At 65.0% G+C, this 21531-nt stretch overlaps 3 protein-coding genes and 1 long non-coding RNA gene across 4 annotated transcripts in view; 2 read left to right on the forward strand and 2 right to left on the reverse strand.

Annotated features, from left to right (window-relative positions):
- Positions 1–6: 6 nt before the first annotated feature.
- LOC105854563 lies at positions 7–3574 on the forward strand. Its single transcript, XR_001146203.1, has 3 exons — positions 7–619; positions 934–1155; positions 1285–3574. It is a non-coding gene; the product is annotated as an uncharacterized LOC105854563 (long non-coding RNA).
- A 63-nt stretch (positions 3575–3637) lies between these two features.
- FAM3A (family with sequence similarity 3, member A) lies at positions 3638–8214 on the reverse strand. Its single transcript, XM_004695243.2, has 10 exons — positions 8151–8214; positions 7822–7891; positions 6954–7067; positions 6552–6575; positions 5463–5586; positions 5291–5349; positions 4819–4869; positions 4450–4534; positions 4235–4361; positions 3638–3754 (listed from the first exon to the last, which is right to left on the reverse strand). The coding sequence occupies exons 2-10, from the start codon at positions 7832–7834 to the stop codon at positions 3659–3661; spliced, it is 693 nt and encodes a 230-aa protein (XP_004695300.1). The 5' UTR covers positions 7835–7891; positions 8151–8214; the 3' UTR covers positions 3638–3658.
- The window catches only part of IKBKG (inhibitor of kappa light polypeptide gene enhancer in B-cells, kinase gamma), a 27445-nt gene continuing 14099 nt past the window's right edge, over positions 8186–21531 (forward strand). The window contains exon 1 of the mRNA XM_012734483.1: positions 8186–8215. The gene's annotated coding sequence lies outside the window, so the exon portion shown is untranslated. The remainder of the gene's footprint in view (positions 8216–21531) is intronic.
- G6PD (glucose-6-phosphate dehydrogenase) lies at positions 11020–21306 on the reverse strand. The gene is made up of 12 exons (XM_004695244.2): positions 21026–21306; positions 15121–15158; positions 14932–15040; positions 14202–14419; positions 13276–13434; positions 13066–13191; positions 12629–12722; positions 12231–12417; positions 11914–12149; positions 11754–11830; positions 11593–11685; positions 11020–11503 (listed from the first exon to the last, which is right to left on the reverse strand). Exons 1-12 carry the CDS (start codon positions 21182–21184, stop codon positions 11413–11415), a joined length of 1587 nt encoding a protein of 528 aa, XP_004695301.2. The 5' UTR covers positions 21185–21306; the 3' UTR covers positions 11020–11412.

Raw genomic sequence — 21531 nt, forward strand, 5'->3', positions numbered from 1 at the left:
CCGGCTCCGGCCTTGGGGCGCTGTCCCGGGCGTTCGCTCTCTCGCCCCGCCACCCTGGCTGCTTGGCGCCGGCAGCGAGTTAGGAGGCTTCGGGGGCAGGTGGCGGACCGGCGGCCTGGGAAGAGGCGAGAGGGCGGGAAGAGCCGCGGGCGCCTCGGCCGCCTCAGGCGCGCACGCCCGCAGCTATCGCTCGCTCGTCGCGGAGCTTGAAGCCGTGCGCGAGGCGCGGTGAGGTGACGACCTGACCCCGACCAGCAGAGACGGCTCTGGGGCCGACGGCTGGGAGCGCACGGTGCGAGAGCAGAGGGCCGAGCTCAGCACCCGGAAGTAGCCGCGGCGGGCGAGTGCCGCAGGTTGCCTGCGGGCAGTGCGCACTGGCGACCTCCTGAGCGTAAAGGTGGGCCCCGGGCGAACGCGTCCAGGGACGTGCAAAGGAAAGCGAAAGCCTTCGCAGCCACCAGAAGGCCCAGCGTGCGGCAATTCGTTCTGGTGGAACCCAACGTTGTCTTCAGCCGGCAATCTTACACTCGTGTCAGTCTCCATTACAAGTCACTACACAAAGGACCCCCCTCCAAGAATTCGGGCCAGTACCTATGACCGGGACATTTTTTGTTAATAGGTAGCGTCTTTTTGAAAAAATACGCATACAGAGCTGGGGTCCAGGCCAGAGGCGCAGGGGCGGCGAGAGGCTTCCCCAGAGACAGAGCGGGGAGCAGGGCAGGCCCACGGACGAAGCACACGGCTGAGGGGAGCAGCGGGCGGGGCAGGACAGGTCTGCCAGCCATGGGGTCCCCTCCGGGGCGGGGATGGAACTCACGCGGACGCGGCCCGTAGCCTCTTGCTGCTGTGCTGTGACCCGCTGCCCCACCAGGGAGGGCCCTGAACTGGGCGTTTTTAAGAATAAACTGACTTGCCCACCCATTGTGATTTCAGGTAACAGCAGGAAAGAGCAGCACGCTGTGTCTCACTTGGGCTCTGTCCTCTAAGCATAAACCTGGGGTGCCCCAAAATAGAGCCCAGATTTCCAGAAGGATAGTGGCTGTGGAAACATCTGATTTTCTGAAAAGCACAAATCTATGGAAAGACAAGCGGAACAGCATGCCTTAACCTTCTCGCTTAGAAAAGGGCTGCAGGTTGAAATGTCGATAGTAGCAGGTAAGTTTTATTTGTCACTGATTGTGTTGATTTCCAAAGCCACATAGGTGCTGACTACCAGCAGTATCAAAGATATGTTCAGACTTGTTTTCCTTCCTGAATTTATAATTGAAAAACTGTCCTGGACAGAGTCGAAAACAGTGCGGAGCATGTAGAAGGGACCTTGGATTCGGAAGACAGTGAACCAGGCCAGTGTGGAAGCGGGTTTGTGTCCCCAAAGGCTGCGGCGGCCACTGGAATCCATCTGCCCGTGGGTCAGTGGCCGCCCGCAGCTCTGAGAGGACCTCTGGGAACACTCCTGAAAGGCTGCGGGCGGGGAGGCGCACAGGGCGTCATTGCAAATGTCCAGCAGAACCTCAGTGTTTGCTGTTTCAAGTAGTTTTAATAAATCTGTTTCACTCACATCAACACCCTTCCTTCGCAATGAGTTCTAAAGTTTGTGTTCTGAACTTTGCGTTCCCATGGCCACATGCTCCTGAGCGAGTCTGCGGGCATCAGGTACGTTCTCAGGTACGTCTGTGACCAAGAGCACTCGGGCCAGAGCTCTGGGCTGCTGAGCCCAGGGCCTGGTGGCAGAGGTGTTTGGGTGGAAGTCGGCTGGTGCCCTCGGGTGACCACACTTTTCAGATGGGCCGAGGGGTCCTGCCGGGAGCAGGTGCCGAGGTCGCCTTGAAGGGTGTGCTTGGGACCAGAGTTGTGTGTGGGAAGGCAAGGGCAGCCATGAGAACCCCACGAAACAGGCCAGGGGAGAAGGGGGTGGGCCAGCTGGCAGTGGGAGGACACCTGAGTTTTGATTTCTGCTGAATGGACTGGGTGCCAGGGGCTGAGGAGGGGGGTGTGGTCAGAAGAGCCCGTCACGGGTCGTCACTCCAGCTTTTCCTGAGAAGTCAGAGGGAGCTGGTGGGGTGTCATGAGGGAGTCTGGTGCCTTTTGCTGCAGGAAAAAGGGGCAGCTAACATCAACGCAAGAGAATGTCCATGGTTGGTTTGGGGCAGAAAAATTTGCCTCAGGAGTAGGGACGGGCTCAAATTTGTCAAGATCCAGTTCCAAGAAGAACATTCTCGGGACTGAGAGCAGATGCAACACAGGAGAGAGGTGGCCAAACTGAAGGACCTGCGTGACCCGAGGCGCCTGCTTGGCTGGGCTCTGGGGTGTGATGCTCGGCCGAGCACACAGCACGGAACGTCTTCGGGATTTACGGGGTCACAGCGGTCACGGTTACCTGCCCAGCGTCAGGCACACCCTTGTATCCTCGGGGGACTATCCCTCCTGTCCTCGGTGCCCAAGGCTGGGTAGAGCCAGCCAGAGCCAGTGCAGACCGCTGCAAGAGGAGGCCACCAGTGGGGACCTAGGCGGAGCCGGGGCACTTGACGGAACTGTGGGGAAGGTGGGAGGCCGCTTGCTGGGGCTGCTGAACCGAGACTGAGGGACACTGCGTGTCTGTCCAGAAGCCAGCAGACGGCCAGGCCGGAGGTGCAGGTCCTGTGCCGTCGGAGTGAGAGCCCCAGTGTGGGGCGTAACGGTTGACGCCTCCTTCCCAGGTCATTTCTGCTTTGGCTTGCGCCATGCTGGGTTGGGAGTCTGGAACTCGTGATGTCCTAACCCAAGGGTAGACATGGGGTAACATCCCCTCGGGCTGCAGGAGGCACAACGCCTCGCATCCCTGCAGGCCAAGCCCCCCCCACCATTGGCTTCCTAGCCAGCGCCGGGCCGAGTGGACTTGGCTGGGGGGACCCTGGCGGGGCACAGGTGGCTGGGTGTTGTCACTGGGGCTCACTCCCCTGCTCCCACTGAACCCTCCCAGGCTTACAGTGCGGGCACCCGGCTGCTGCGTGGGACAAAGTGTGGCCTGGAGGCGTGGGCCACATGCTGTCCCTACAGGCCTGTGCCCTTGGCAGGAGTCTGAGCTGCTTGTGGCCCCGAAGGCAGAATGGTCTCTTGGCAAGGCCAAGGCTCGAATGGCCAGCCTGTTGGTGGCGTGAGCCATGGAGCCTGAGGTGCTCTGCGCAGGCCTGGGGCAGTGGTTTTGAGCGGTTCTCCAGGAGGGAGGACTGTGGCCCCAGGCAGGTACCCCGCCTCTGGGCTGGCCTGGTCCCCAGGTGGCCCCTTCCTGCCCAGTGAGGCAGGAGGCAGCTGGGGAACTTCCAGAGTCGCCAGGTGGGGGTCACTGAAGGAAATTCAGTAGAAACAAGGTGAGCCGGAAGCAGTGAGTGCCTCTGGGAGAGAGCATCCGGAAGTTTTTGCTGCTTGCCTCGCAGAGAGGTACCAGCATCTCACCTGGTGGCTTGGGATGAGGGGGGCTGACCAGGGGGAGCAGTTTTTGGAAACGGAGACAGGCGTCTGGGCTGTCGCACCTGGCCAGCTGCACCGCCCCCGCCACCTCCGGGCCATACTGCAGTCACTGGTCTGGCGCGGGATGCACGGGCAAGAGGGTGCCCGGACCGCGCTGGGCTGCTCTGAGCCCTGCTTGTGCTGCTGCTGCGGCAGCCGCCTCTGGGTGCCGCTAGCCGGCCACGCGCCTCCGCGGGATGCAGCCCTCCATCTCCAGCGCCTCGGGCCAGCCCTCGTACTTGTTGGTGTGCTTGCTGTTCCTCACGTGCTGCGCGAGAAAGGCAGCGTCAGCCAGACCTCCTGTAGCCAGCCCAGCCCGCCCAGCTCGTCACAAGAAACTGCCAGAGCGTCACGTAACTGAGGTGGGGTCAAGCACTGCCTGCCGGCCAGGGTGCTTTGTTGGGTGCGCTCGCCCAAGGCAGGGAGCTGGGAGCTAGGAGCTAGGCCGGGGTGTTGCTGCTCTGAGCCAGAGCATTCTGGAAGCCACAAGAACAGCCTGCCGGCCTTGCCCTGCTGCGGGGGCAGGGCTGAGGGGTGCCATGGCTTTCAACTCAGAGCCTGGCACAAGCAGCCAGCTGCAGCTGGACAGCAGGGTTGTGGGTGCAGGGTGGATGTCATGGGGGCTGCTGATTGGAGTCTTGCCACCATGAAAACTTTGGCCTAAAATCTAGTTGGTGACGGCCCTGCCCCGAGCAGGGCAGAGCCCAGAGGCTCTGGTGTGAACAGCTGGGAGACGCTCCCACCCTACCTGCTCAAAGGGGCTCTTGTTGTGCACCCCCTTAGCCCCCACAAACACCCAGCTGTCACGGAAGGCCAGGTCCTTGACGTTCTTGCTGCCGAGATCGCTGAAAAGCTTCCTGGTCTCTTCGTTCATCCTGCCGCACAGCGGAAGGGCCATGAACTGGGCCGCCAGGGTGGGCACGCGAAAGGGTAAGGCTGCCAGCAGGCTCCGCGCTCACTTACTTGGTGGCTGGGTCGTCGTATGATGCCACGAACACCAGGGTGCCTTCGTGCAGGGGCCGAATAAACTTCAGCAGGTCGTTGACATCTGGGGGACATGTTCCATGGAACGTGGGGTATCATTTCTCAGGAGCCCCCCCCACCAAGCCACACCATGCGAAGCCACAGCCCAGTCCCGAGGAGCAGGGAGGGTCTGGGCCCAGGGCACACCCACCAGGGCACCAACTGAGATGGGACATAGCAGTGGGCTATGCCCAGACCATCAGCCTGCCTCCCCAGCCTTCTCTGAACCCGGGGAGGTGCCCGCAAATGACCGTCCAGAGAGTGGCATGAGGCAGACCCCGCCCGCGGCGCTCGCAAAGGGGGACTCACCTCCAGCCCACATGTCAAAGGTCCGGGCCGCGATGAGCTCTCCGCTGACCCCTGGGTTGAGAGGGGGTGGTTGCTGGGTGAGCTGCCAGGGCTACTGCACCCCACTGCCTTGGTGACCCCAGATCAGGCTTGGGACACGGTGGCAGCCACCACAGCCTTCTGGAAGCTTTCCAAAGAGCCCTTTTAGTCATGCCCAACAGGCCCCTGCTCGGACAGCTGCAGCACAGCTAGGCTGCTGAGCTCCAGCCTGGCATTTTGAGGCCTCCAGGGATCCCTCGTGAAGCACACTCCAAGTTCCTGGAAACTTTTGGTTCTTTACTTGTTCAGAGGGTGGCTTCTCTGAGGAGCCTTCAGCTTGTACAGACCCCACCCATCCCCTGGGTATCTCCACAGGGGAGGAGGCGGGCGGAGGGTGACAGGTTGTGGCGAGGCTCCACATCTGTGCTCATCGCTGCCCAGCTGGGGGACTCACCGTTCACCAGGGCGATGTTCAGGCCTCGGCCCACGTTGTCCCTGACGCTGCTCATGAGCCTGAGAGGGATTGAGCCCTTGAGTGGCATGTTTCCCCTTGTGTCCTGCTGTTGCAGATCCAGGTTCTATTCCCCATCCCTCCTTGGCCCCCCACTTCACCCCCAGGAGCTCACATCTTGTCCTCTAGGCAGATCTTGGGCCCGATGACATTAGCAGCCCCGCTGACCACGCGGAAGGCCAGGTGCTCCTCGGGACATGGCTGGGGCAGACCGCACTTGTACTTCCTGGCCCGCGGCTCTGGGGGGACAGCAGGTGAGAGCCCCGGGCCTGCCCTGGGGTCGGCTACCTGAGACCTGAGGGGGGTTAAGACTAGCCCAGAGTGCAAGATGGGTGACCACGATGCAGAGCTGGTTGGGGGGGCCGCGGCTCAAGCCATGGCCAGATGCTTCCAGACACTGCGCCCTGCGGCGCTGGCCCAGGGCAGAGACTTCTCGCGTGGGCCGCAGAGAGGAGGTGGGTGGGCAGGTACACCACAGGGGGGCATTCAAGCCCCGCGGGGCGGGGGCCAGAGGACACACCTGTTAGGCTTTCCCCAGCACCGCTCTGCCCCGTGTGCAGCGTGGAGACAGGGCTTTTAAATGCAGTTAGCTAAGAGGCGCTCACCCTGCCCCCCCAATCCGGGGACAGCACCATAGGAAAGACAGGCAGAGTCAGCGGCAGAGAGGAGGCTGCTGAGATGGAGGCCGAGCTGGGAGGGCAGGAAGGAGCCCTCAGGTGTCCCTGCAGAGAGGGGAGCCCTGGGACACCTGGATGCCCCACTTCTGGCTTCCAGAGCTGGGAGAGGATGAGAGCGTGGGGGGAGCTCCCAGTGTGGTATGTGACACAGATTCCGACAGCAGAGAGTGGGGGTGCTGCTGTAATGAATCCCCAAAAGTAGAAATGGCCCTGGAGCTGGGTAGTGGGGGGAGGCTCAGAAATTTCAGGTGTGTGTTAGAAGAGGGTCCCTTTGCCCTAAAGGAAACTGGTGGGAAAGGTTCTGGTGAGGGCGCAAGAGGCCTGCCCAAGGCGGTCCTGATCGCAGAGAGCCTGTCTAGCCTGTGTCGGGGCCAGCATGCTCTGGAGCAGGCATAGGATCTTCCGGGCTCGACGCACACGCAGCTCCAGCGGAGAGGAGTGTGGGGAACAGCAACCCTGAAGGATGGGGGGGGTGCCACAAAGGCCTGAGGGGCGGCGGGGCAGGCGGGAGGCCACGGGACCCTTACCTGCGGTCGCCGAGTCCTCTGGGCCTGTGGGTGCAGAGTGGTTTCTGTGAGCAGCCTGGCCCGCGGCCAAGAGCCGGGCACAGGGGGCGGTCCGGCGCGGGCCCAGGGGAAGCCAGGAGGGCCAGGCCCCCCGCCCCCGCCCCAGGAACGGGCGGCTGGGCCTTGGAGAAGGTGCCCCGACCAAGCGTCCCTCCCCTCTCAGAGCCCGCAGGCAGAGGGCAGGGGGTGGTGGGGCCTGCCCTTGGTGCTGGCCCCAGCAGTGACACTGGGCTTTGGGCTGAAGGTACGGGGCGCACGGCGGGCCAGAAGGCCTAGTGCCCCCCAAGAGACAGAGATGGGCACCCAGCCCCTCCCTTGCCCCCAACCTAGCCCCTCCCCTCAGCAGGGAAGACCCACACTCACTGGCGAAGAGCTGCTGGAGGCGAGGAAAGCCACTGCCTTTCCCACCCAGGAGGATGCTGACGACGATCCAGGTCAGGGCCATGGTGACCAGCAGGGCCACGAGGCGCAGGGGGCCTGGCGGGACAGTCACAGGCTGGCCACCTCAGCTGCAGGGGCACTGGAAGCCTCCCCCCCCCCGCCTCCCACTGAGGGACAGGAAGGAGAAGGCCATTTGCTGTGGGTGCGTGGTGGTGGACTTGGGGTCCCGGTCCCTGGCCCCCACCCCAGCCGCTGACCCACAGCCTCTCAGGTCACTCTTCCCTGGGCCAGGCGCACTGGGCTGTGGCTTCATCACCCCCTTCCCAACAGTCGATGGTCAAAGCTACCTGTTCCTGCCAGGTGTCCACTGCTCTGACCTGGAACCCTCAGTTGGCTGCCCAGGCCCTCCTACAGGAGACACTTGTCGCAGGCCTCCAGGTGAGCCCACTCCCCCATGGGCATTGCGTGTCTCCTGTAGCTGCCCCAGGGCGGGCAGGTGCCGGTGCGCCCCTCCATCGCCCAGGCTCAGCCTGTTCGCAGTTATGCCCTGCAGGCCACACCCTCCCTGTCGCTGCCACCCCAGCGGGTCAGCACTCCCAGTTTGGGGCGTCCCTGGCCACGGCGTCGCTGCAGACGCGCGCCTGCCTGCTCAGCGGACGAGTGCAGCCCCTCCGCCGGCCGGCGCCCCCTTTCCAAACAGCGCCAGTCTCGCGAGCTGGAGAAATGGGGGGGCCCCTAGTCTCCGCTCAAGGTCGCAGGATGAGCGCGCAGGACCCCGCCGCCAGGGTCAGGCTTCCGAAGGCTCGGGTCGCCAGCGGCTTCCTTTTCCTCTCACGGGGGCATCGCCTACCTGCCAACCTCATGTCCACTCCGGCCGCTGGGGCGCGGGGCCGGTGAGCGCCGCACTTGGGGACCGCGCTCTGGGGTAACAGAGCAGAGGAGAAAGGGGGGAGTCAGGGCGAAAGCCGTGCCGGGCCCGGCTTGAGAGGCGGGCGAGCTCGGTGCCCGTGTCGTTCGCTCCAGCAGCTGCCAGGCACCTCCGGAACGCGGGGGCGCCGTGCGGGGCAGGCGCGGCCTCTCCTCGGGGACTAGGACCTGGAAGTGGTTCCCCGACTCCGCCCCTCCCGTGGGAGGCCGAGCCGCAGACCGCGCCTCCGGGCTGGGCGGCCGGAGACTTGCCTGGCTGAGGACCCGCTGGCCGGTCGGCGGGCGGCGCAGTCCGGAGGGCCGCGGCTCGCGCGCAGGTAGGCGGAGAGCTGCGCTGGGAGGCCGGCGGGCTCCGCAATGGCGGCCAGGGGCGGGGCCAGCGCCGGGCAGGGGCGGGGCGACACCGGAAGGCCCCGCCCCAAGACTCGCCCCTGCCCGTTCCGACCGCTGGTGGGCGGGGCCCAGAGAGGCCCTAGCCCCGCCCTGAGCCCACGACTGGCGGGCTGCGGGTGTCTCCCCCAGAGCCCGGTGGGTGGAGGGTCGCGGACCCGGCGGGGCTGCCTGGGTTAGCGCCACGCTGACGACTCGCGCTTTGTGTGTCTGAAGCCAGAGACGACGTGGACGGATCTGGGGGGAGCTTGGCGATGAGAAAACTGATAAAACTGACTTGTGCGCCCCTTAGGAGCCGGGGAGGTACCGCAGAGCGCCGGGGCACAGCACACGGCGGCGGCCGCTGCCTCCAGGCTCGACCTCCCCTCGCCAGGCGCCCCGTGTTGCGCCTCCAGGCTGCTCCCAGCGCCGGCGAAACGGGGACTGGGTTAGCCCCGAGGCCGGCCGCACCGCCCGCCCGTGGCTCCTCTGCGGCCCGGGGGGGTGGGGGTGGGAGGGGCACCCGGGCAGCCGACCCACTGGCCCCAAAGCAGCCCCTGCGCCGCATGGGAAACAGCAACAGCCTTGCCCAATTGTTTTGGTAAAGGATTTATTTATGCACACAAGAACTGGGGTACAGGCTAGAGGTGTGGGGGATGAGAGGACTCCCCAGAGACAGTGGGGAGCAGAACAGGCAGATGGCCTGAAACCCACTGCTGAGGGGGCAGTGGGGAAGACAGGAGGGGTCTGCTGAGTCCTGTGGTCACTCCCTGGCCGGGAATGGAACTTGTACCACAGTGGTGACAGCCCGAGTCCGAACGCTAACGTCTGGGCCACCAGGGGCCATATTCAGGGAACCTTCCTAAGGAAACTGGCAAAGATACAGAGGGAGCTCGTAGAACCAGGCGGTGGGTGACGTTGCTCTGGCTGGAATTCACCTGCTTCCCCACTGGCCAAAGCCAGGCTCCCTGAGCGGATGAAAGCCTGTCTCAGGAGACTGCTGCTCTGTCAGTGGGTGGTAGTGGATTTTCTTATGAAATGGATCAGACATCATTTACTGAACTCTTACTTCTGCACCAAACCAGGGGCAGCACCTTCCCGAATGGGCTTTCCTACTGTGCTCAGGAGAGGAAGCACCTGCCACTTGAACTGTTGGGTACCAGCTGGCCCGGGCACCTGCTGCAGCAGACCACCTGTCCATCTCACTGGGAACAGGTGTCTGGAAGGGGCTGCTGGGGGTCTCCTGAGGGCCAGAGGCCCACCCGCCACCCCTATGGCCTCGGGCCTGGCATCCAGTGGCAGTCTTCTGGGTCTTGGGAGGCACCTATGCACAGCCCCCCATCTCCCCCATCTCCGGGACAGCCTTCCATAGGGGTGTGGAAGTACCACCTGTGCTCAGGTGGCAGGCCAGGCCCAGGGCCTTTCCCTGGGGTAGGAGGAGGAGGATGGTGCCCTCTGGCGGTGAGGGGGGCAGGCCTAGAGCCCTGGTGCTGCCCTCTGTCCCAGGGCCACCTGTGCTCAACAGCCAGGGCCACCAGAGCTGCCTCACAGCCTTTCACAGAAGGCCTCGGGCCAAAACTTCGCCTCCAATCCTTTCCACAAACGGGGCTTCCTGGCTGCTGTGTGTGGAGAGTTGGGATCAGCCGCTGTCACCTAGAAGGGCCCTCCCTCCTTCCCTGCTCAGTCAGGTCCGGCCGACCCCAGTCACCCTCCCCAGCCCACCCACAATGGGGAGGTGTCACCCCTGTTGATGGAGAACAGGAGTGGCCCTAGGGTGTGGCGCGCCATCTGGCTTCTGGGACAGGCGCTTCGGATGCGGGCTGGTCAGAAGCGGTGGCCATGTGTCCTGTCACAGTGCCCATCTCCCTCTACTTCGGCCCAGGCCATGGCCACCTGGCCTGGGGACAGTGCAGGGGCAGGTCAGGCCAGAAGATGTGATGGGGGATGGAGGGCCGCAGGTTGGGCTGCTGGGAGTCACGTGGCCTGCTTCATCCTGGACAGCGGGCCTGTCTGCCCACCGGCACCCCAGTCATGCCAGGCCTCCTGCTTCATCCTGCTGTGAGGGTCACTGGCCTGAGCACTTGTTTGTTGTCTCATTCCGCCAGGATGCCCGGAGCAGAACCGGGCCCAGGGTGTTGGCACAGCTGGGCAGCCACAGCCCTGTGGGGAGTGTGTGTGCTTGAACAGCTGTTCTCTAAACCAGACCCGCCTGGAACGCAGTGGGCGCCCTCGGAAACGGACGACTGGCAGGTGTCACGGGGGTGTGCTTGGTGAGCACCTGAGCCCCGCAATTGGAGACGTGTTAGAGCAGAGGTGCAGTCCCAATGGGGTGCTGGCCGCAGCTGGGCCTGGGGGTGCCCCACGCTGGCAGACACGGCACAGGGTTAAGGGGCCGCTTCTGGGCTTGGGTGCGGCTGTGCTGCCCACCCTGGCTTTCAAATTTGGGGTACAGAGCTGGAGTGTTCCTTTCCGGCAAGTGCACCCCCCCACCCCAGGTGTGGAACCTTGGCACTGAGACCGCAGGGGACGAATCCAAACAGAGATCTGAGGCCGAGGCGCGCCAACACCTGTCGCAGCCCCTCTGGCCCCGAGTAGCGGCTGGGTACGTGCCGGCACCTGGGGGCCCGCTCCAGCGCGCTAACCACACTGCCCTGGGCTCGGGGTCAGGGCTGGAGGCTGCCCAGCGGAGTGGGGCAGGGTGGTCCAGGGCAGAAGCTGCGGGTCTGGTCCCAGGTACAGGCAGGACAGCGAGGACAAAGGACTCTTGTGGATTTAATGGGGGCGTCCCACGTGCTGCATTCCCAGCAAGGAGCTGCTTGGGGCGGGGGGAGTTGGCTGCGGAGTGCAGTCGGGTGCGGGCAGAGAGACGGGGGCTTGCTGCAAGGCCACAGGCCCCCGGCTGGCGGACAGGAATGCGGAGGGCCCTGAGGCCTGCCGCGTCCAGGAGCGTGCTCACGGCCCACAGGGCCGGCGGCCTTGGGCTCCTGGGCAGCCACTGTGCCACCGAGTGCCAGGCTGGGCTGGGCGACGGCATGGGCGCCCCGCGGGCTGTCCGAGGAATGTAGTGGGGCTGGGTGGCAGCGCGTGGGCAGGAATGTGAGGCCGTGGTGAGGCGCGGGCGGGCGGGCGGCAGGTCCGGTGGGGGTCAGAGCTTGTGGGGGTTCACCCACTTGTAGGTGCCCTCGTACTGGAAGCCCACTCTCTTCATCAGGTCATCTGCCTCCGAGGGGCCTCGGCTGTGCGGCGACAGGCAGCGGGAGATGTGAGGGGCTCTGGCGCTCTGGCCCCTGCCGCCCCGGCCCCCCGCCCGGCCCCTGCCGCGCACCTGCCGTACACGTAGGGGATGGGTGGGTTCCTCTCACTCTCGATCCTGTGCAGCAGCGGTGTGAAGATGCGCCAGGCCTCCTGGAGCTCATCACTGCGGGGACACGGGGGCTCTGGGTGGGGGCCCGGGGGGGCCCTGCCCTGGCCCCGGCGGCTCCTCACCTGCGGACGAAGTGCATCTGGCTCCCGCAGAAGACGTCCAGGATGAGGCGCTCGTAGGCGTCGGGCAGCTTCACGTTCTGGGGGCGGAGGGGAGGGCGGGCGGGTGAGGAGGGGCGTGCGGAGGGGGCGGCGCGGGGAGGCGGCGGGCGCCCGCGGGCACCTTGTATCTGTTGCCGTAGGTCAGGTCGAGCTCCGACTCCTCGGGGTCGAAGAACATGCCAGGCTTCTTGGTCATCATCTTGGTGTACACCGCCTCGTTGGGCTGCACGCGGATCACCAGCTCGTTGCGCTTGCACTGCCGCTGGAAGATGTCGCCCGCCACGTCGCGGAACTGCAGCCGCACCTCAGCTTTGCGCTCGTTCAGGGCTTTGCCGCAGCGCAGGATGAAGGGCACCCCTGGGGGACGAGGCGGCCTCAGCGGCGGCGGCCACGCGCACAGGCAAGTGCGGTGGCGCCCGGCCCGGCCCCGTCACCTACCGTCCCACCTCTCGTTCTCCACGTACAGGACCGCAGCCGCGAACGTGGCCGTGGTGGAGCCGTGGGGCACCGTGGGGTCGTCCAGGTACCCTTGGGAGGCCTCCCCCTTGCCGCTGGGGTTCCCCACGTACTGGCCCAGGACCACGTTTTCTGCCTGCACTTCTGAGATGCATTTCAGCACCTTGACCTGGGGGGCGGTGAGGGACGGCCTGGGCGACGGGAGGGGTGGCCGTGCGCCCAGGCCCACGGACGGGCACCTGCTCAGCTCTGCTGCTCCTTCCGAGCCGCCCGCCTCGCCTCCCCCCTCGCCTCCCCCAGCACCGCAAACCCCAAGGCCCGGCCTCCGTTTCCTGGAAGGGCGGCTGCAGCGCCCAGCCCTCGCCGCGCCCTCCACGCACCTTCTCGTCGCGGACGTCGTCTGAGTCCGTGGAGGCAGGCTTCTCCATGGCCACCAGGCAGAGCATCTGCAGCAGGTGGTTCTGCATCACGTCCCTAGAAGGCGGTGCCCACGGGTCAGCGGCCGGCCAGAAGGCGGGGCCGCCCACCTTTGCCTGCACCCTGCTGCAGGGTTCTGGGGACCTGGGTGTCAACCAGCGCGCCGGAGTGACCGGTTCCGAGACGTGCTTCCTGATCCCAGCGTCGGCCAGGCCCCCCCGGGCAGGATAGAGGCGGCACTCCCCCTTCAGAGCCATCAACGGGTGCTCGACTCCTTGCCACTGAATGCCAACTGCCAGGTGGGCTGAGGGGCCCCCAGGACAGGAAGGGGAGATTCTGCAGGGCAGCCGGATGGCCGCCACCCCAGACCAGCCCCCCAGGAAGGGGCACAGGCTCTGACCGGATGATCCCAAATTCATCGAAGTAGCCCCCGCGGCCCTCGGTGCCAAAGGGCTCCTTGAAGGTGAGAATGACGCAGGCGATGTTGTCCCGGTTCCAGATGGGGCCAAAGATCCTGTTGGCGAACCTGCGGGAGGGACGGGTGGAAGCTGGAGTCACGGCGCCGGCACCTCCGGCAGAGGTGCAGACCCCCGCAGCCTCGTCCGCGCACCTCAGCACCATCAGGTTCTGCACCATCTCCTTGCCCAGGTAGTGGTCGATGCGGTAGATCTGGTCCTCTGTGAACAGCTGGGAGATGTGTTCGGACAGCTGGTTGGAGCTCTTCAGGTCCCTTCCGAACGGCTTCTCCACGATGATGCGGTTCCAGCCTCTGCAGCAGCACAGAGCTGCGTCACCCCTATAGCCATTCTTGCGGGGGTGGGAGGCCGGGGCCCTGCACAGTCCTTCGGGGCTGCCCCACCCTCCACTTGGACGGGCACCTCACACTTGAGGACAGCGCCTGCCAGGCAGCAGCTCACCGCTACCTTGGAGACCTTCCCACGGGGCTGGCTCCCTGTGGCCCTGTGCCTCTCCTGCTCTTTGCTGGGTCCCAGGAGTGAGTGGGGGTCCCAGGGAAGAGGGGTACGAAGGCACCTCCTGGAGTTTTCAAGTGGGCAAGATCCCTTTCCCCAGGAGGGCCGGCACAGCATTCTGTAGCACAGTGGGCTGGCTTTGGCTGGGGCTCTGGGAAAAAAGCTTGGGCCGCTGGGCAGATTCTGACGGGGGAACACTGCCACCTGGTGGTGTTAGCAGAGACTCCCGGGCCCGGGAGAACGCAACGCACGCGTTTCGTGGAGCAACACTGCCATCGTGTGGTCATGGCGGGAACTGCTGGCAGAGCCGTGTGAGTTGCAGCGTGATCTGGCCCTGGAGGGGGACACTGGGATTTGGGGGGGTCAACTGGTGTGGTAGTAGCTTTCAACAAGGCTGTTAGAAAATGGGCAATTTGGAGCTCATTCCCTTGTTCGGAGAACTGGTGCCTGTCAAGAACAGGGGCATCCACCCGGTCTAGACACCCTTGACCATTTGCCCTAAGGCCCTGGACAGCTGCCAGTCCAGAGCTGGAGGCTGGAAGGGAGGGAGAAAAGACAGCCTCACGTTTGGCTCATGCAGGTCTCCCGGATGTTCTTGGTGACGGCCTCATAGACGGTGGGGGGCAAGGCCAGGTAGAAGAGGCGGTTGGCTGTCGGTCCCTGGTGGAGGCTGTTGATGTGGTCAACGAGGCGCTGGTAGGAGGCGGTGTCGTCGTACTGGCCAGCAACATAGGAATTGCGGGCGAAGAACTCGTCCAGCCTGGCCTTCTCCTCTGGGGTGGCCTGGGAAGAGGGATGCAGCGAGATCGGCCCATTCTCTCGCAGGCAGAGGCCCCCTTGGCATCCACCACTCTGACGCTCGCTGCCTGTCAGCCCTGCACACTTACAGCGCGAGGCTGGGGCAGCGCGGTCGCCCGGGGACAGGCTTGTGAGTGCTGTTCAGGGGCGAGGGGCCATGGCCGGTGCTGGGCGGTCGGAGGCAGCCTGCTCTGGGGCTCCCCAAGCCTCAGGTTCTCCTTGGGCTTGTCCCACAGCTGGACCTCGCCCCCTGGGGCGGGTCAGGCCGCAGGAAACTAGGCTGGGAGTGCCCCGTGGCTGGTGCCGGCCTGGCAAATGGGCTCAGCCACCCGCTGTGCAGAGTGGGGAGGCAGTGCGTGGTGTGAGCGTGACGAGCAGCACGGCGAGGGTGGCCCTGGGTAGGTGTCCTGCTGTGGCCTTGGCCCACTGCCACCAGGCTGGGGCAGCCGGAGGAGGTGGGTGGCCGGGGATGGGGTGCGGGCCCGGAAGCTACTCACTTTGAAGAAGGGCTCGCTCTGCTGGCGGATCTCGGCCACCGTGAGGGGGGAGCGGGCGTAGCCGACGATGAAAGTATCCTCGGGCAGAAGGCCGTCTCGGAACAGCCACCTGCGGGCAGAGCCAGGCTGTAAGCAGGGCGGGAGGGTGGGGCCTGGCAGCTGCAGGGCAGGGTTGGGGCCCCGGCTTACCAGAGGGTGGGATAGATCTTCTTCCTGGCCAGGTCGCCCTGTGGCAGAGGGAACAGTCGTGGTGAGGAGGCGTTCGGGATGGCGCTCGCTTGGCGCCTCCGCACCCTGGCTGCGCTTCTGCCCCACGCGCAGCCGGAGAAGCGGGCACCCGCCAGCGCAGCCCCCGTGTGGGCTAAAGACATGACCGTGTGGCCACACACACTGCTGCCGGGGCTCAACACAAGCAAGCAGGGTGGAATCCAGACCAACAGCAGCTTCTAGAAAGCGCAGGAGACCAGACTGACTAGACGGGTGGGGGGGGGAAGGCCAGAGCCCTGGGGGATGTGGCCTCCCGGCGTCAGCAAGACCAGAAGGGCCCCCAGCGGCACCGGGAAGCAGTGGAGCATGGTGTGAGGAGACGGTGGTGGGACTCGCAAGCCCGACACGCGATGGGCGGCGGCGACGGGCCAAGGGACGGGCAGGCCCGAGGCAGTGTCTGCGTACAGCAGTCGGGACGTGCCACCTCTTGGCCAAATGCTTCTGCCACAGAGACTGAAAATTAGGAGTGTGATGGGGTGGGCGGCAGACAGGAAGTAGGAGGCTTACGTCTTCAACCTTATTCCATGTCCAACTGAAAGGGGCACATTTCCGGAGCAGTCCCATGAAAACGGAGCGAGGGACAGTGTGAGCGATGGTCTGTCAGGGAGCTGAACTGTCCACGGGCCCCAGACAGCCCCACAGTCCCCAAAAGCCTCACTAGGAAGGGGGCACATGTGTCTGAGGCGAAGGCTCCCCGCACGCTTGCTGGGCCCACGGGACCTTGGCACTCAAACCTGCTGAGAAAGGCGCAGGGCAGCCACACCAGCTGCTCCCCTCACAGGCACAAACAAGCACCGGTGAGAAACCCTGCCGCGAGGTCAGAACTCACGACCTGCATCAAACCAAGTGGGCGCATCCGGGAAACAAAAGGTTGGTTTTCCAGCCAAGAAATCACAGGGCCCTGGGCCTCGCCCCACCCACAGGTTGAGGAGGGAGAGCACCAGGAAACAGCTCCTGTCTGTGGGCCTCGCCCGGCTGGCGCTGCTCAGCGTTCCTGAGAATCCAGCACCGTCTCGATAAGGGCTCGTATCAAGTTGGCAATAAAAGGAATTTCCTTGACCTGACACGGCGCCCGTGAACCCGCGAGCGTCACGGAAGGCAGCCGGGCCCGAAGTGGCACCTGCTGAGTCATGTCTGGGCAGCAAGGCTGGACAGTGGCAGGAGGGTCAGGAGAGCCCGGTGGTGCTTGTCTGCTCAGAAGGCAGCGGGGGAATGCTTAGAATTACATTGGTGAGATGCAGAAGATCAACAAATGGAAATCGGCAAAGATTTCTTAGGGTGCAGAAAGCGAAGACCACACAATGGGTAAGTACAGACTTCATCGAAGTGAAAGCCTCTGTCTGCCCAAGGCACTATTAAGAGGATGGACAGAGCAGACACAGGTAGGGGACAGTCAGCGCATTCACGTCCACACTGGGACATGCCAGAAAACAGCCCCCTGAGGACAAGTAACAGCCCAGCCGCTTCCCGAGGAAGAGAGACCGGCCAGGGGCACGGGACCCGTCAATCTTCCGTTACCCGAAAAAACGCAAACAAAACGCCCCGGGCAACGGCTTCCCACCCGCCAGGCGGCGCGGCTCCGACCGACCGAGCGACCCACACCAAGAGCCGGACACTGGGGCGCCAGCTGGGGCCCGCAGGAGGCAGGTCAGCTACGCTCAAGCAGACTGGCGGCCTCTCGCAAACCCAACCACTCACCTAGCCCGTGAGGCCCGGCCCCGAGGAGCGAGGCCAAGTCCCACACAGACCCCGGCAGCAGCCTGATCCCCCCATCAGCTGCAGTGAGCGGACGAGCTGTCTGTCACACCACAGGATGCTACCCGGGCTCACAGAGGGATGAGCCAGGACCCAGCCCCCGGCGGAGCCTCAGGCTTCCTGGTGGACCCTGAGACACCAGACTAAACACCGAGCACCTTGGCGTGAAGCTCTAGAATAAGCAGGACGGACCGGCCGGGATGAAATAAGCTCGCAGTCGCGCAAAGCTGGGAGCGGGCCGGCCGGCGAGACGGAGGCGTCCTGTAGCGGCTGAGCCGAGCAGCTGTGCGGGAACTGGGGCAATGCCAATGCCAAGCGGAGCGGGGCGGGCGCCGCGCTGGCCAGGAGTGGCCCTCCTTGTGCGCCTGCCGGCTTTGCTTGCGGGCACAGACACTGTCCAGAGGGACAGTGGGCTGCGAGCACGTGCAGCCGGCGACTTCCACCAGCGGGCAGGAGGCTCGCGGGAAGCAGCACAAGGTCCCGTCTCCGCCCCACGGGGTTGTCATGTCCTGCCAAAGGAATTCCTGACTTTAGGAAGGTCGAGGGGCAGGAAGCCCGGAGCAGGGAGTCCGTGTATCTGCCTGCCCTGTGCTCACTCCCACGGCCTTGCTGGCCAGACGCCGCCAGGTGGCACAGGGCCCGGGCACAGGGTGACATAGCCCAGGCGGAAACGCAGGCTCAGGGAGAAGAGTGCAGGGGCTCGCGTGGCCGCCATGGGCCGCCTTCATGCCTGCAGGCCACACGGAAGCCGGCGCGCTGCACCAGGCCTTCCCCACCTGGTGGGCGCCTGCACCTGGCCACGGCGGCTGAGGCCTCTCTGCTGTGGACAGAGCGTGAGTGCCAGCGCCTGGCCACCTCGCCCCCATCTCCCCAGTGGCTGGCCGTAGGTGGCCAGTGCGCAGTGCGCGAGGCTCCCAGGACTCAGCACTCCTCGCCTGGCTCAGCCACCGTGCCCGCGGGCCACGCCACGCCACTGCCCCCCACTTGCGCCCTGGTCGGCGCATCTCGCCTCCCACTGTACCCTCGGCACCCGGGTGTTCACATCACAGCTCCAGAGGGCGGGCGGGCTGGGCCAGGCCGCCCCCCCTCCCCCGGGCAGCGGTGTTTGCGAAGGCCACATTCCAGCAGGCCCAGAGCTGGGACAAGGCGCAGCGCTGGCAGGGGCTGGCCTGTCTGCTGAGTCACTGCGCCCCACACCCCAAGCTGTTTGCTCTCGCGCTTCCCTTTGGGATTAACTAGCCCTAGAACCTGCTCGCCTTGTTTTGGCGTCTGCGGAGCTTCAAGGCGCCCCAGAGAGCTGCGAGGTAGGACTGTGCGGTGCGGGGAGGGCGGGGCACCCCGCTCCCGCCCATGGGGAAGTGGAGCCCACGATCACGGGCCTCCCGCCCAGGCCAGAGGGCACCAGCGCTGGCCCTCAGGGCTCTGGAGACAAGCGAGCGTGGGAAGACACTTGCAAACCCCAAGCACATCATGTGTGGGGTGGGTGCAATTATGGGGGTGCGGGTGAGACGCGCCGGAGCCTCTGATCTTCCTAGCCCCCTCATTTGGCCCCAGGAGCCCAGGGGAAAGACCTGCCCCGTGACAAGCCTGGCGCTGCCTGGGCTCTGGCTCCCTAACCTTGCCCGGGCAGTGTCTTGCAAGGCTTTGGGGCAGAGGGTGTGGCATGAAGCTTGAAGCTTGGCAGAGGTGGGCCCCTCTTCCTGCCCCCCCCAGGGTCACTGGGGTCAAGGGTCCATCTGGCCTCGCTGGGCCTGGCGGGGGCCCAGCTGGCTCTCGGCCAGCAAGACAGGCTGAGCTGGGGGCTGCTGAGCAAGGAAAGGCCCCCCCAGCCTGGGGCTTGTGAGTCACAGGCCTTTGGGCCAGCGCCCGTGTCATGGTGACACAGCAAGAATCTTATCGGCCCAGAAATGATCGTGGGGAGGGAGGGGTCTGGGTGGCCAGGTCATCCCGGCACGGGCCACGGTGTGCTGGGGCCGGAGCTGCTCCATGTGGGGAGATGGAGGCCCAGATGGTGAAGGTGGGCTGAGAGGCCTGGGGGGGGGGGTCTTCCAGCTTCTGCTCCTCCCCATCCCTGGCCCAAGGGTTGGTTATCAGATGAGGGCGATACACCAGCCAGGCCCAGGCTCCTTGCCGGACCTAGATCTGTCAGGAGAAAGTGGTTACTTTTGCTCCAGAATTTTCTGGTGAGGGACAGTAAGTATCAGTATCTCTTTCCTGGCCAGGAGTAGAAATCCTATGAAGGGGGAAGTGGCCACAGCAGGGCAAGAGGCTCCCCCGCCCCCCAGAAGGAAGCCAGTATTGGGCAAGGGTTGGGCAAGGAAGGGAGGGGGAGGAAGGGGCCGAGTGTGCTTACACGGCCCAGCCTTCCCGGGGGACCCCCCGGCTACTGGGGGTTCTGCCCGCTCTGCTTACGGGGCCTGTGTGCGCGGGGGCTGGGTCTGGTAAGTGTCCTCGGTCACATGCGCCACTCTGGGTTCTCACTGGTCAGCTGGCTGTCCGGCTGACTGTCTGCAGGACCTGGCCACCCACAGCTGGCAGCCCCACACAAGGGCAGGGCAGGGCCTGCAGCGTCCACCAGGGGCGCTGAGAGCCCTCCGCGAATGAATGAAGTGCTCACTGGTCTCTGGGCAGGGGAGGCTGAGCGGTGGCGCAGCACCCAGGTGGCAGGGGGCTGCCTGGAGGGGAGAAGCACACCTGGGTGCTGCTTCCACTCGTGCTCCGGGAGCATCTAGTGGCGACTCCCAGAGCGAAGGAGCGCCAGGGGAGCCCAGCTCCAGAGCCGGTCGCCCAGCCACAGGCGCTGCGAAGGCGCGAGGAGTCGGGCTGGGCCCGGGGCCCTTGACCCTTGTTTCAAAAGCCAGTTTGCTGTGTGGAAACAGGAGGGGAAGAGAAAGGAAGCCACTTGCCACACGCTGCCTAAGCTCGGCATCTCCCAGGCAGCTCGCGCTGGCGTATGGGAGTTTAGGTGTGGGGCCCACAGGGCGCAGCCGGCCCAGGGCGCGGCCAGGCTTGCCCCTCCGGCTTCCCCCTGGGCACCCCATCTTGGGCTGGCAGGGATGCAGGCGGCGGAGCTTGGGCAGCCCCCACCCGCGCCCCGTGCACGGCCCCTCCTGCACCCTGGCTCTCTCTTCCCAAGTTCTCCACAGAATCGTGTTGCTGGCTGTGCGGTGCCAAGGGCGGCGGCACGTCGTGATATGTGAACAAAGACCTGATTCCTGTAGAGCTGAGGGGCCACGATGCGGAGGTGCGGGGAGACCACAGCGACCCGGTCTGGAGCTGACTCGCTGGCGGAGCAGCCCTGCTCAAGATTGTGCAAGGTGACGCAGACGCGGGCCTGCGACAGTTAACAGACTCTACGGTCACGGTCCAGGTTGAAAGTGAAAAGAGGAGCCCGCTCCAGATTGGAAAGGAAGGCCGGCTCGCTTCCCACCTGCCGGGCTTGCTTCCACTGAGCACCTGGAGCACGTGCTGGCCCTGGGCACTGCTCTACAGGGCCCTGCTTCCGGCCTCTGACCCCCGGTCAGCGTGCGGCGCCTGTGCTGGGTGTCTGCTCTTCAGCTAAGGAAAGTGGCCCCTGGCCAGGCCTCAGGGCCAGCTGGGTCAAGGCTCCCCAGCAGGCCTGGGAGATGCAGCGGAGAGGTGGTGTTCGGGGCAAGACGGAGCGTCTGTTCTTGGGCAACTGGATGTGGCCGAGAGAGACCAGGTGGAGACTGGGCCTCAGAGCCTGCCTCTACAACTAAGAGGCTGTAACCTCCGTCAAGCCACACACAGGTCGGAAAAAGACACCCCCAGCCTGAATAAGCTCTGGGTTGGCACCTCTGTTTTCCCAAGGCAGGAGAATGTGCAAGCAGACCACCCGCCAGAGCCCTCCCGCTCCAGGCCTTGGGCTCAGCCAGTGGCTGGGCAGAGCTGTCAGGAGACTGGGCCTGGATGCCCACGCTCTGCAGGAGTGGCTGGGAGAGCCCGACCGAGGGGCGCCCGTGAGACTCCCCCCAAGAGACAGCCGGGGAAGGCTGACACTGAGGAGGGACTCGGGCAGTCATGTTCTAAGTCTGCTGTTGCGGAGACTCACCGAGGCACCCATGATGATGAAGATATGTGTGTCGGACTGGTGGAAGGCGTCACCCTGGTGCAGCTCTTCCCGCAGGATCCCGCACACCTGGGTCCGGCTCAGGGCCACCTGCTCTGCCATGATGCTCTCTGCCGGGAGAGGTGGTGGGCAGGGAAGCATGGAGAAGCTGGCCCCTCTCTCGAGGGGCGCTTCCACTGCTCAGCTGGCTGAGGTCACACAACTGATAGTAATCGCTGGGAATGGCAGACGAGGGGGCAGCGGTGGTGGGGATGAGAAAGCTGTGGGCCTGCAGGGGTGCTGGGCCTGCTGAGGCTCTGGGCCCTGCTGTCCAGGCAGCCTTCCTGCCCAGTGTACAATACGAGATGACCCCAAGCGTTCGTCCATTTCACCTGGAGCCTCCCTTCCAGAGGACCGGAGGACCGAGTAAAACCCTGCGGAGCATCCCACGATGTGCCCGGGGCATCTCACGCGGGACGGAGCGGAAACTCCCCAAAGAGCGGGGGGGG

This window comes from Condylura cristata, unplaced genomic scaffold (assembly GCF_000260355.1).
Source record: "Condylura cristata isolate star-nosed mole 26May11 unplaced genomic scaffold, ConCri1.0 scaffold00057, whole genome shotgun sequence".
In the NCBI taxonomy this organism is placed as follows: Eukaryota; Metazoa; Chordata; class Mammalia; order Eulipotyphla; family Talpidae; genus Condylura; species Condylura cristata.